This window comes from Pleurodeles waltl, chromosome 6 (genome assembly GCF_031143425.1).
Source record: "Pleurodeles waltl isolate 20211129_DDA chromosome 6, aPleWal1.hap1.20221129, whole genome shotgun sequence".
Lineage (NCBI taxonomy): Eukaryota > Metazoa > Chordata > Amphibia > Caudata > Salamandridae > Pleurodeles > Pleurodeles waltl.
Window position 1 is genome coordinate 38118905 of NC_090445.1, and position 13861 is coordinate 38132765.

General features: G+C 50.1%; 1 protein-coding gene across 1 annotated transcript; it reads left to right on the top strand.

The window, feature by feature from the left end:
- The first annotated feature begins 666 nt into the window (after nucleotides 1–666).
- LOC138301472 (uncharacterized) lies at nucleotides 667–1674 on the top strand. The gene has a single exon (XM_069241984.1). The coding sequence runs from the start codon at nucleotides 667–669 to the stop codon at nucleotides 1672–1674; it is 1008 nt and encodes a 335-aa protein (XP_069098085.1).
- The last annotated feature ends 12187 nt before the right edge of the window (nucleotides 1675–13861 follow it).

Genomic DNA, 13861 nt, shown 5'->3' on the forward strand with positions numbered 1-13861 from the left:
GCAGCAACCACCATTATGTAGGTCCTGGGAAGGGTGGGGCGCAGTGGGAGGCGGGCGGGAGAGGGGCGTGAAAGCAAAACCGGCAGGAAAAAAGTTGACAGGGCAGGGGGCAATTACACTTAAAGGCAACAGTAATTAATAGGGGGCAATTACAATTACAGGCAACAATTATAAGCAATCAAGGAAGCAGCACACACCACACAGGACGCAGCAAAGGGCAGGGGATGCAATAAAGCAGGACACCAGCAGGAGGCAGCAAAGCAGTGCTTAATTTGAGCCGGTGGTTGCCAGTGGGGGGCACCAGCACTTAATTTTGGGGACCGGCACTTAGTTCTCCACATCAGACGTTTCTCGAGACCAACAGAAGGAAAAACAAACAAAAGCAGAAGACGGAGGAAAAGAAATTCAGAAAATCCGTCACCAAGGGAGAAAAGAGAAACATGTAAGAGAGAACGGGGTAGGGAGTGCCTGGCAGTGAAATAAAGTGAGTTGAGGACTGCCACCTTTGCTATTCGCTCTCCGACATTTTATAGTGCAAGACACGGGTGTCTGAGCAGCTCTTTGGGCACCGGCACTTAATATTTTACAAAGAAAGCACTGCAGGCACGCAGGAGAGCTCAGCACGAGCGAGCTGCAGCGGGGGGAGCAGGGCTCAGGACCTCCCAGATGAAACGTCACAGTGAGACAGTCCCCTCCAACCACAACCAAGGGAGTCAGTTCAGGAGCTCCCCAGCCTCCTCTGACCTTGGCCAAGAGAGTCAGCGTGACCGAGATGGTCAATGGGAGATGGCAACTTCTGACCCAAGCCAAGATGGTGACAGTGAGACGGTCCCCTCTGACTCCAGCCAAAACAGTCAAAGTGAGACGGTCCCCTCTGACTCCATTCAAAACAGTCAAAGTGAGACGGTCCCCTCTGACTCCATTCAAAACAGTCAAAGAGAGACACTCCCCACTGACTCCAGCCAAAACAGTCAAAGAGAGACACTCCCCACTGACTCCAGCCAAGACGGTCAAAGTGAGACAGTCCCCTCTGACTCCAGCCAAAACATTCAAAGTGAGACGGTCCCCTCTGACTCCAGCCAAAACATTCAAAGTGAGACGGTCCCCTCTGACTCCATTCAAAACAGTCAAAGTGAGACGGTCCCCTCTGACTCCATTCAAAACAGTCAAAGTGAGACAGTCCCCACTGACTCCAGCCAAGACGGTCAAAGTGAGACAGTCCCCTCTGACTCCAGCCAAGGCAGTCAGTGCAGGAGGTCTTCGGTCTCCTCTTACCTTCGTCAACACAGTCAGCATGAGACGGTCCCTTCTGATCCCAGCCAAGACGGTCAGTGTGAGACAATACCCTCTGACCCCAGCGAAGGCAGTCAGTGTGAGACAATACCCTCTGACCCCAGCGAAGGCAGTCAGTGTGAGACAATACCCTCTGACCTCAGAGAAGGCAGTCAGTGTGAGACAATACCCTCTGACCTCAGAGAAGGCAGTCAGTGTGAGACAATACCCTCTGACCTCAGAGAAGGCAGTCAGTGTGAGACAACACCCTCTGACCCCAGCGAAGGCAGTCGGTGTGAGACAACACCCGCTGACCCCAGCGAAGGCAGTCAGTGTGAGACAATAACCTCTGACCCCAGCGAAGGCAGTCAGTGTGAGACAGTACCCTCTGACCCCGACTGAGGCAGTCAATGTGAGACAGTACCCTCTGACCCCAGCGAAGGCAGTCAGTGTGAGACAATACCCTCTGACCCCAGGCAAGGCAGTGAATGTGAGACGGTCTCCTCTGACCCCAACCAAGGCAGTCATTGTGAGACAGTACCCTCTGACACCAGCCAAGGCAGTGAATGTGAGAGGGTCTCATCTGACCCCAGCGAAGGCAGTCAGTGTGAGACAGTACCCTCTGACCCCAGCGAAGGCAGTCAGTGTGAGACTATACCCTCTGACCCCAGCCAAGGCAGTCAGTGTGAGACAGTACCCTCTGACCCCAGCGAAGGCAGTCAATGTGAGACAATACCCTCTGACCCCAGCGAAGGCAGTGAGTGTGAGAAGGTCTCATCTGACCCCAGCCAAGGCGGTCAGTGTGAGACAATACCCTCTGACCCCAGCGAAGGCCGTCAGTGTGAGACAGTACCCTCTGACCTCGGCCAAAGCAATCAGTGTGAGACTACCAAAGCAGTCAGTGTGAGACAATACCCCCTGACCCCAGCCAAGGCAGTGAATGTGAGAGGGTCTCATCTGACCCCAGCCAAGGCAGACAGTGTGAGACTATACCCTCTGACCCCAGCCAAGGCAGTCAGTGTGAGACAGTACCCTCTGACCCCAGCGAAGGCAGTCAATGTGAGACAATACCCTCTGACCCCAGCGAAGGCAGTGAGTGTGAGAAGGTCTCATCTGACCCCAGCCAAGGCGGTCAGTGTGAGACAATACCCTCTGACCCCAGCGAAGGCCGTCAGTGTGAGACAGTACCCTCTGACCTCGGCCAAAGCAATCAGTGTGAGACTACCAAAGCAGTCAGTGTGAGACAATACCCCCTGACCCCAGCCAAGGCAGTGAATGTGAGAGGGTCTCATCTGACCCCAGCCAAGGCAGACAGTGTGAGACAGTACCCTCTGACCCCAGCGAAGGCAGTCAGTGTGAGACAGTACCCTCTGACCCTAGCGAAGGCAGTCAGTGTGAGACTGTCTCCTGTGACCCCAACCAAACTGGTCTCGCAGCACCCTGTGTGTCTGCAGGCCAGTTAGGACTTTTTCATTACAACTCAATTTCCACAAAAATGATTTGTTTTGACAGGTCCATTCTAAATGTCTTACTGGGACAGGATCGGCTCGATATCCGCCAGTGGTAGGAGAGACCGTCTGCGTCTGCCATGGGCTTCACTAGAAATGTGAGCAGCTTCAGAAAGTAAAACCTTCTCTCGGGGCGTCTACTGCGGGTGCCACCCCCACCTCAAGGACACCTCTTTGGCAGGGCCAACCCTGCCCTCCTACCTCACCGATCAGTACCAGTTCCTGACCACCAAGCCTTTACTCCTTCCTCCAGAGCGCCCATCCCCTCCCCTCACAGATAGTAAGAGGGTCAATGCGCCTGCTGCAGACACATGCGTGGATCCTGCTGGTGATACGTCTAACGCCCGCCCGGACCACCTGATACCGAGGACATGAGTACCTCGGCTCGGGGGTAATAACATTAAATCTTCTCAACCTGAGGCATGAGCCCCACAGAAAAGCAATTATTCGAATTATTCATCAGTCTTCGGCGAATGCCAGAAGGTTAATCACCAGCCAGGACAGGCAGAGGCCATTCAACATCCGAGCAATGAAGGGTTTATTTAGCTGGAAGGTCAGGCAGACGCAGAGCTGTAGAATGAGAACTCAGCGGTGTGTGTTATTAGAATTAACTACACATACTGGGACACCGGGGAGGGGCGGGGGGGATGCAAAGCAGTAGCTTCACTTCTCATCTCTGACTCAGCAATCTCGCAAACGGTACCACGCATTGCCCAACAGGGTGCGGACATTCGAGTTAATTTAGCTGTCACTCGAGTAGAAAATCAACTCAAGCGGCCGCAATTCTACTAGAGCAGCAGCTCTCTGACTGTGACCGCTCTTGACTGTCCACGACCACCCATGATCACGCTAGGGGACGCCGAAAGTCGCTGGAGCTCGGCGGTTTGCATTTTCTGGAGCCTCGCGGCCTAAAAATTCCGCCACATGGTGTTTGGTGGAATGTGGCCGGAACTCTGTGTTAAAAAGTAATGGGGCGTGACCAAAATTCCGCCAATGTGGGCGGAATGAAACATTTGTTCCACACTGTGGCCCATATTTATACTTTTTTAGCACCACATTTGCGTTGTTTTTTGATGCAAAAGCGGCGCAAACTTACAAAAATCAAGGCCCATATTTATACTTTTTGACGCACAACTGCGCCAACGCAGTTGTGCGTCAAAAATTTTACCGACAGCTAACGCCATTCCAATGCACCATGCGGGCGCCTTATTAATGGAATGACGTTAGCCGGCGCTGCGGACTGGTGTGCGTAAAAACAAATGACTCACACCAGGCAGCGCCGGCGTATGGGAAAATGGGGGTTGTGTGTCAAAAAACGGTGCAAGTCAGGTCTGAGGCAAAATTCAGGCCTCAAACCGGATTTGCGCCATTTTATTTTTACGCCCAGCCTCCATTGACATCACTCCTGTCTCAGCAAAGACAGGAGTCATGCCCCCTTGCCCAATGGCCATGCCCAGGGGACTTATGTGTGCATGGCATAGTGGCATGTAGGGGGGCCCAAATCAGGCCCCCGTATGCCACACAAAAAATCGGAAAAAAATACTTACCCGAACTTACCTTTCCTTCCCTGGGATGGGTCCCTCCATCCTTGGGTGTCCTCCTGGGGTGGGCAAGGGTGTTAGGGGGTGTCCCTGGGGGCAGGGGAGGGCACCTCTGGGCTCCTTCCGAGCCCACAGGTCCCTTAACACCTGCCCTGACCCAGGCGTTAAAAAACAGTGCCCATCAGGCTGTGCGCCGTTTTTTAAGGCCCACCCCCTCCTTTGCGTCAAAATGACGCCAGAGTATAAATAAGGGGCACAGGCCTTAAAGTCATTTTTTGGAAGGGAACGCCCACCTTGCATATAATTAACGCAAGGCTGGTTCCCCCTTCCAAAAAATGACGCACATGGTGGAATTTTGACACCTGCGGGGTCGGACGTCAAACTATAAATATGGGGCAGGGTTTGCGCCGATTGTGCGTCAATAATTTTGACGCACATTCGGCGCAAACAGAGTATAAACATGCCCCCAATTCTATTTTGTAAGTGAGCGCCGATTTTGCGTAAAAAAACAACGTAAATACGGCGCAAAAAAAGTATAAATATGGGTCCTAATTTGCAGAGTTTTGAGAGACGCTCAGTACTTGTACACATCGTGTTTGAGGTGCATTGACAGATCGTGTTTGAGGTGGTTTTCCGAAGCTGTCACTTGATCTCAGGTCTGCTACACCTTGTGTTTGAGGTGCATTCCCAGAGCGGTGATCTGATCCCAGTAATGTTACACATTGTTGGAGGTGCATTTCCAGAGCTGTGAGAGGATCCTGGTACTGTCACTTGTGTTTGAGGTGCACTTTCAGAGCTTTAAGAGAAGCTCAGTACTGATACACGTCGTGTTTGAGGGGTGGGCAGAACTTGTGGAGGTTTACTCCGCGGAATTTCACCGAGCCACATAAAAACTCCGCCAGATTCCACGGAGTTCCACCACTGGGTGAAATATATGTAGCTCGCTCTGCAATTTAGCACAAGTACCGCAAGCACAACTGAAAAATAAGTGCGAACGGCACAATGCACCATGCATTGCACAACAGCTCGTGGCCATTCAAGTTGATTTTGATGCTCCTCGGCTAAAAAATCTAGTCAAGAGGCAGCAAATCTACCTGAGTGGCGGCTCTCTGACGGCGACCGCTCGCATCCACCCTCGAACGCCTGCCTTAGAAAATTGCGCAAATGGATGCCATACCTCTCTCAAGCTCAACAGTTTGCTTTTTCTGGAGTCTGCTGGGAGAGAAATTTCACCATGCGGCGCTTGACAGAATTTGGCCAGAACTCCACGTTAAAGAGTAAGGCGCATAACCAAAATTCCGCCAATTCCGTGGGTGGAATGAAACTTTCCACTCACCCTTAATTGTGAGAGGATCTCAGTACTGTTACACATCATGTTTGAGGTGCATTGTCAGAGCTGTCAGTTTATCTCAGTACTGCTACACGTCATGTTTGAGGTGCATTTGCAGAGCTGTGGGAGGATCTCAGTGCTGTTACACGTCATGTTTGAGGTGCATTTGCAGAGCTGTGGGAGGATCTCAGTACTGTTACAAGTCATGTTTAAGGTGCATTTGCAGAGCTGTGGGAGGATCTCAGTACTGTTACACGTCATGTTTAAGGTGCATTTGCAGAGCTGTGAGTACTCTTACACATCATGTTTGAGGTGCATTTCCAGAGCTGTGAGAGGATCTTGAGTTGCATTTGCAGAGCTGTGAGAGGATCTCAGTACTGTTACATGTCATGTTTGAGGTGCATTTGCAGAGCTGTGGGAGGATCTCAGTACTGTAACACGTCATGTTTAAGGTGCATTTGCAGAGCTGTGAGTACTCTTACACATCATGTTTGAGGTGCATTTCCAGAGCTGTGAGAGGATCTTGAGTTGCATTTGCAGAGCTGTGAGAGGATCTCAGTACTGTTACACGTCATGTTTGAGGTGCATTTGCAGAGCTGTGAGTACTGTTACACGTCATGTTTGAGGTGCATTTGAAGAGCTGTGAGAGGAACTCAATGCTGTTACACGTCATGTTTGAGGTGCATTTGCAGAGTTGTGGGAGGATCTCAGTACTGTTACATGTAATGTTTGAAGTGCATTTGCAGAGCTGTGAGTACTGTTACACGTCATGTTTGAGGAGCATTTGCAGAGCTGTGAGAGGACCTCAGTACTGCTACAGATTGAGTTGGAGGTGCATTGACAGAGCTGGGAGAGGACCTCAGTACTACTACAGATTGTGTCGGAGGTGCATTGCCACAACTGTGATAGTATCCAAGTACTATTTGGTCGTGTTTGAGCTGCTTTGCCAGAGCTGTCAGTTGATCTCAGTACTGCGCAGGTCAGAGATGAGGTTCCTTGGCAGAGCTGTGTGGGGGTCCCAGGACTGTACGCTCAGAGGGCGCTGAAGGCCAGGATGCTATAGTAAGGTTGTGTGTGGGTCCAAGGATAGACATCGCAGAGACTGCTTTAGGTGAGGAGTGAGGTGCACCCTCAGAGCTGTCGGCACAGAGGCGTGTGCCACAGCCCTTGACAGAGGTGCATTGGTGGAGCTGTGAGAGGATCAAACAACTGCTGGCACAGAGGCGTGTGCCGCAGGCCTTGACTGAGGTGCATTGGTGGGGCTGTGACTGTATCCAACAGCTGCCGGCACAGAGGCGTGTGCCGCAGGTGCATTGATGGAGCTGTGAGAGGATCCAACAGCTGCCGGCTCAGAGGTGTGTGCCGCAGGCCTTGAGTGAGGTGCATTGGTGGAGCTGTGACTGGATCCAACAGCTGCCGGTACAGAGGCATGTGCTGCAGGCCTTGAGTGAGGTGCCTTGGTGGAGCTCTGACTGGATCCAACAACATAGGCGTGTGCCGCAGGTGCATTGGTGGAGCTGTGAGAGGATCCAACAGCTGCCGGCACAGAGGTGTGTGCCGCAGGCCTTGAGTGAGGTGTCTAGGTGGAGCTGTGACTGGATCCAACAGCTGCCGGCATAGAGGTGTGTGCCACAGGTGCATTGGTGGAGCTGTGAGAGGATCCAACAGCTGCCGGCACAGAGGTGTGTGCAACAGGTGCATTGGTGGAGCAGTGAGAGGATCCAACAGCTGCCGGCACAGAGGTGTGTGCCACAGGTGCATTGGTGGAGCAGTGAGAGGATCCAACAGCTGCCGGCACAGAGGTGTGTGCCACAGGTGCATTGGTGGAGCTGTGAGAGGATCCAACAGCTGCCGGCACAGAGGTGTGTGCCGCAGGCCTTGAGTGAGGTGTCTAGGTGGAGCTGTGACTGGATCCAACAGCTGCCGGCACAAAGGCGTGTCCCACAGGCCTTGACTTAGGTGGAGTTGGGTGCCGCTTCATTACTTTAAGTGCAGAGCTGTGCTCCACGTCATGTTTGAGGTACATCGGCAGAGCCGTGTGTAGGTCCCAGCAACTGAATAGCAGTGAGTGCAGCTATCTGGCTTGAGGTGCAGCAGCAGGGCAGTACATGAGTCCTAGGACTGGCAGTGACAAGGGGCGGTGCTGGTCGTGAATGAGATGCCCCAGAAGAGCCTGGGGGGTCTCAGTAAATGATTAGAAGGGGGTAGCGAGGTGTCAGTTGAGGTGCATCAGCAGAGCTCTGGGCTAGAAGAGCAGTGGCACACAGTGACTTTCTATGAACCTCTTCCATATGAGATCATTTTGTAAGACACTTTTCCTAAAATTACAGAGGAAACTGACAAAGAGAGACCAAGCGCGACCACCCAGCTAATGTCAGCCTGGGGCAGAAGGGAGCCCCTGCTGTGCGATCCTCCCAGTACCCGATGAACCCCAGAAATGTCCGGCCTCAAAAACACAAGGACTGCTAAACGCTCGAAAAATGTGTTACATTCTCAGCCCCTCCTGCAGCAGGTCTGTCTCACCTGCTGACATCCTTTCCGACCAGGGCCATCCTTCTCTTCTCTCTGGCCCTTGGAAAAATGATTTAAATTCAGCCATCAACCCACCCACAAAACACAGGACAGGATCCCATTCCTGTGAATTTCAGACCCATTGCCTAAGGATGCTTGATGGGCAAGCCAATGGTGGGAGCAGACGATATACAGCTATCAAACCTTTGGAAAGAAACTAACATCCTCTCTGGGTACCATACTGGGCTCCTCCACGAGTGAGGAACCGGGTCACAACCCAGAGTTCAAATGAACAGCTAACCCAGATAGGCTTCCATCACTTCCGGTGCACCTGGCACCGCCCAACCTTATCACGCAGATGGTAGGAGCTTGGAATCCAAGGCCCTGATTCATACTTTTTGATGCAAACCTGCAGTCAAAAAGGATAGCGCCGGCTAGCACCATTCTAGAGCACCAGCCGGGTGCCACATTTAAGGAATGGTGCAAGCCAGCCTAAGGCCCGGTTAGCGTCAAAATTCATGCTGCTAACAGGGTGGGGGAGGCCTAGGGAAAACTGGAGGTTGTGTGTGAAAGAATGGCGCTATTCAGGTTAGAGTCAAAATAATGACTCTAACCTGACTAGCGCTATTGTTAGATGCACAACCCCCATGGACATGACTCCTGTCTAAGTAAAGACAGGAGTCATGCCCCCCAGCTAAATGGCCATCCCCTGGGCACAGTGCCATGAAGGGGGCCCAAGTCAGGGCCCGAGAGGGTAAAAAAATAAATCAAATAAATTACTTACCGGTACTTACCTGGGATGGGTCCCCCATCCTTTGGTGTCCCTGGTGTGTGGGTGGGTGTGTCCCTGGGGCCAGGGAAGGGCCCCTGTGGGCTCTTTCCATAGTCTCTGACCATAAAAACATGCCCACAAGTCCCCTAATGCTTGCCCTTACCCAGGCGTTAAATAATGGTGCAAAGAAAGCTTTGCACCATTATTTAACCCCTCCTCCCCTGTGCGTGATTTTAGCACAGGGGATAAATATGGCGCTAAGGCCATAGAGTCATTTTTTGCACGGGAACGCCAACCCTGTATCTCATTGACGCAAGGTAGGTTTCCACGTCTAAAAAATTACTTTAACTTCAAAACTTTGGCACTAAACAGGTCTAGCGCCAAAGTATAAATATGGAGTTCGTTTAGCACTGAATTTGCAAAAAAAAAAGACGCAAATTCGGCGCAAAACAAGTATAAATATGCCTCCAAGGGTCTACCCTGGATTGGATCTTTACAAAGTGGCTCAGATAAACCTCCTCACATCCCCTTAGGATTTTAACTTTCAAGCAGATGTTGTCAAGACTCCCCAGTGCACCTCAACTTTATAGCTCAAACCCAGACAAATGCCATCAAAACCGTCAACCTGTAATGCTACATGTACGCTGGTGACACTCAGATCACCCTAAAGCTAGTGAAAGAGGTTTTTTTATGTACTACATGTTTTGCATTTTACTAACATGAACATGTAAACACGTAAATGCTGTTAACTGTTTGCTGTTTACATTTAGATTGGATATAGCTTATGTAAGCCAGTGTTTAGTATGGCTGAAATTGGGGAGCCACCTTGTTTCATGTGGTGTGCATTTCTTTTCTAGCAAAAGCTGGACTCACAATGACTGAACATGGTGTGTCTTAGCTTTCTTTCACTTGTGAAATGTTGTCGTTGTATGTGGTAATTGCAGAATGTTTTAATTACCTGCTACAGACAGGGGCGTAGCTTCAGGGTGTGTGTGTGGCCTGCTACACCCCCTTAATAAATGAATTTTCTGCTAAATAGTTGGTTACAGATGCTTTCAGTCGGGTATGGTGAGATGTATGCGGTATTTCACCAGGAATTTTTACATACATTCAGAAAAAACGCACACACACTCTCTCCCTCCCTGTTTTTAAAATCATAAAAAATATTGGAAATTTTACAAAACATTGTGTTTTCCCTCTCAGCGGTGGCAGCCGCAAATGTCAAGGGGGCTGGCGGGGGGACGCCAAAGGGGGGCAGGGGTCAGGGGAACTAAGAAAAAAAACCACTTACCGTTCCTGACATTCCCACCACCACTGCCGCCTCCCCACCGCTTCCTGCTGCCTCGCTGCTCTTCTAATGGAATCCCAGCAATCACTGGGACACCAGCACAGGCTCCCCATGTAATCCTGGCAGTGCTCTCATGCTAAACCTAGCATGAGAGCAGCGTCAGGATTGGTCTGAGCGGCTTGGATTGCTGCTCAGACACTGCTCTGTGCGGTTTCTCCACGGTGGCTGTACAACACAGCCGGGTTGGAGAAACCTAAGTGCGCATGTCTGTTTGGCCGGCCTAAGACAGCCGGCAAAACACACATGCGCACTTAGTGCACTCCACTCCTCCCCCCTCCCACCTCCTGTGGCCCAGCCCTGCACCTCCCTGCACCTACTGGCTGAGTTAGCAGAAAAAAATAAAACAATAGTAAAATATAATTTTATTTTTTCGCTGCTGGCTCTTAGCCAGGGGGGCGACGTTCCTCTCCCATTGCAAAGTCGTCGCCCCTCTTCCCTCACTTAGTACCCCTACCAATCCACAGGCCTCTAGCTTTCCACTGCTCCCAAGGCCCTTCCCATGCACCCTACTTGTCACATAATGTATTTAAATATTACATGCCCGTCTGTTCGAAAATCTGAAGCTCACCGCTCCCATCTTACTGACTAAGGCCCCTAGCTACTGAACACCTGCAGAGTACAGGCTGGTCTGATCTATCTCATTTGTTGCAGATAACTGTGAGTTTAAGGGACATTTAGAGAAGCTTCTTTGTGTCAGAGCCTGAAAAACAAATGAGCCTAGATTGCATCTGAGCATCTTATGGGGACCATGTGTAGGTGTAGCAAAAGTTACAATTGTGTGATTTAAGCTAGCGCAGAGGATAACTTTTTTAGAAGGCACGGAAACATGGTTTTGTCCACTTGTGAGACAGTTTATTAGAGTATACAGTAAGGTGCTTTCTTTATGGGAGAACTTATTTACTTAACCTTTCCCTTTGAGGTAACTTTATATGAATTTGTCCTCTAATCTGACTTTGCTTAATTTGAACTTCATAGTTACTAGATTGGTTCATGCATAATACACTAATTTTATGGTTTTAAATGTGTAAATAATAGGATCTTTAATAAACCTCTATCATCTCTGACTTCTTTCTGGATTCTAATGTGCTTCACATTATTTAAATGTATTGATCTGATAACTAAGTTCAGTTGTGGATTTTGATTACATAGATAGGCCCATATTTCTACTTTTTGACGCCGGCTAACGCCATTCCAACGCGCCATGCGGGCGCCTTATTTATGGAATGACGTTAGCCGGCGCTGCGGACTGGTGTGCGTAAAAAAAAAAGACTCACACCAGGCAGCGCCGGCGTATGGGAAAATGGGGGTTGTGCGTCAAAAAATGGTGCAAGTCAGGTCTGAGGCAAAATTCAGGCCTCAAACCGGATTTGCACCATTTTTTTTTACGCCCAACCTCCATTGACATGACTCCTGTCTTAGCAAAGACAGGAGTGATGCCCCCTTGCCCAATGGCCATGCCCAGGGGACTTATGTCCCCTGGGCATGGTCATTGGGCATAGTGGCATGCAGGGGGGCCCAAATCAGGCCCCCCTATGCCACAAAAAAAACCGGAAAAAAATACTTACCCGAACTTACCTTTACTTCCCTGGGATGGGTCCCTCCATCCTTGGGTGTCCTCCTGGGGTGGGCAAGGGTGGCAGGGGGTGTCCCTGGGGGCAGGGGAGGGCACCTTAACCCTGAGCCAGGCGTTAAAAAACGGCACCCATCAGGCTGTGCGCCGTTTTTTAAGGCCCACCCCCTCCTGTGCGTCAAAATGACGCCAGAGTATAAATAAGGGGCACAGGCCTTAAAATTCATTTTTTGGAAGGGAACGCCTACCTTGCATATAATTAACGCAAGGCTGGTTCCCCCTTCCAAAAAATGGCGCACATGGTGGAATTTTGACGCCCGCGGGGTCGGCCGTCAAAGTATAAATATGGGGCAGGATTTGCGCCGATTGTGCGTCAAAATATTTGACACACATTCGGCGCAAACAGAGTATAAATATGCCCCAGAGCGCTTTATTTGCCCCAAATTTTCACGAAGAAAAGCGCTAACACTAGAAATACCCAGCGATGTGGACTCACCTGAAACTCTACCCCTGGTATGAAGAAACTCTACAATGTGGAGCACGATCTACCACGTGTCAGCAAGATCAGGAACCTCTGTGTCATGATGGACATGGGGCTCACAGGGCTCAGATTGTTAAATCCTCCTTCCACTCTCTCAGAACCGTGAACCACTTAGTTTTTTTCCCGAGGTACCCTCAGCAGATGCAGTTTGACACAGTCTTCTACTTTCTACCTCCCTGTGACTGTTTAACTAGAGACCACCAAACCTGGGTACCTCCCAACCCAAATAAGAAAGGTCATAACCTACCTCCCAAGAGCACTTAAGATGAGACTGCTCACCTCTCTTGTCTGAACCACTAGATATCACTACTGACCAACCAGCCCCCTGCCTGGGACGCGTGCAGACTTTAAAAAGAACAGCAGCCGGGTAAAGCACTGCTATGACACACCTGTAAGGTGATAGTCTCATGGACTGACCAGCTGAAGGAATGCATTGATGAAGCATCACTTGATCTACCTTACTCTCCTCTGAGATAGTAACATACCTTGGTGGAGCAAGGGAAAGCTCTAATGCTCTGCTCTTCATACAGCCAAATGTCGCAGCTGAACATGCAAAGGGCAGCTGTCCTCTGGCGATTTATTTACTTATAAGTTATTTTTGCAGAGCATGCGTGTTACTTGTGGTCACTTATTGCTGATGTTATTTCTAGGCTGGTAGCAAAGGGGGATATTATTCCAAAGCTCACAAGTCACATAGAGTTCAGGTGTAATGGGGTCAAAACGATGTAAGGTGTATCTTGAAGCATTTGTTGTTCGATTTCTTGAGGTTCAAAGCACTACATAGCGCACTGGCCTCTCAGAGGAATGTTCCTTTGCTTCACCTGTTGGATGGTGGCGTGGGTAAGCAGGTCTGCAAATGTTGAGCACTGGTTTCTGTTTGTGGTGACTTCTGGAGGTATAGTGGGCCCTTTGCTGCAACATGCCTTATGCACAGTGCCTAGGGCTTTACCTTGATTCATGCATCATCTGGGAGCAGGGGGAGAGCCTTCAGAGCAGGATTTATAATGACATTTTGATTGCCTGGATTTGAAGACTTTGCAGCCTGTCGATGAGTTTCTATTTAGAAGCGGTACTTTAAACATGCCATCACCGGGGCTGCTGTCAGCTCCACATCAGTACGGACATGACAAAGGAATTCTTGAAGGAGGAAGGGTCTTGGTTTGATACTCCTGATCAGAGCAATGACTCAGGAAATGAGGGAGAACTCAGAAACCAAATCTTCTCCGATGTCCATTTCTGTTAGAAATGGGGTCAGTTTGCTCTCTGTACAAGCAGGGACCCTCACTCTAGTCAAGGTAAGGGCATTACACACCTAAGACAACCCCTGTTCAACCCCTTGGTAGCTTGGCCAAAGCAGCCAGGCTTATCTCAAAGGCAATGTGTAAAGTATTTGTACCAAAACACACAATCATACAGTGAAAACACTCCAAAATGGACACCACACCAGTTTAGAAACATAGCCAATATT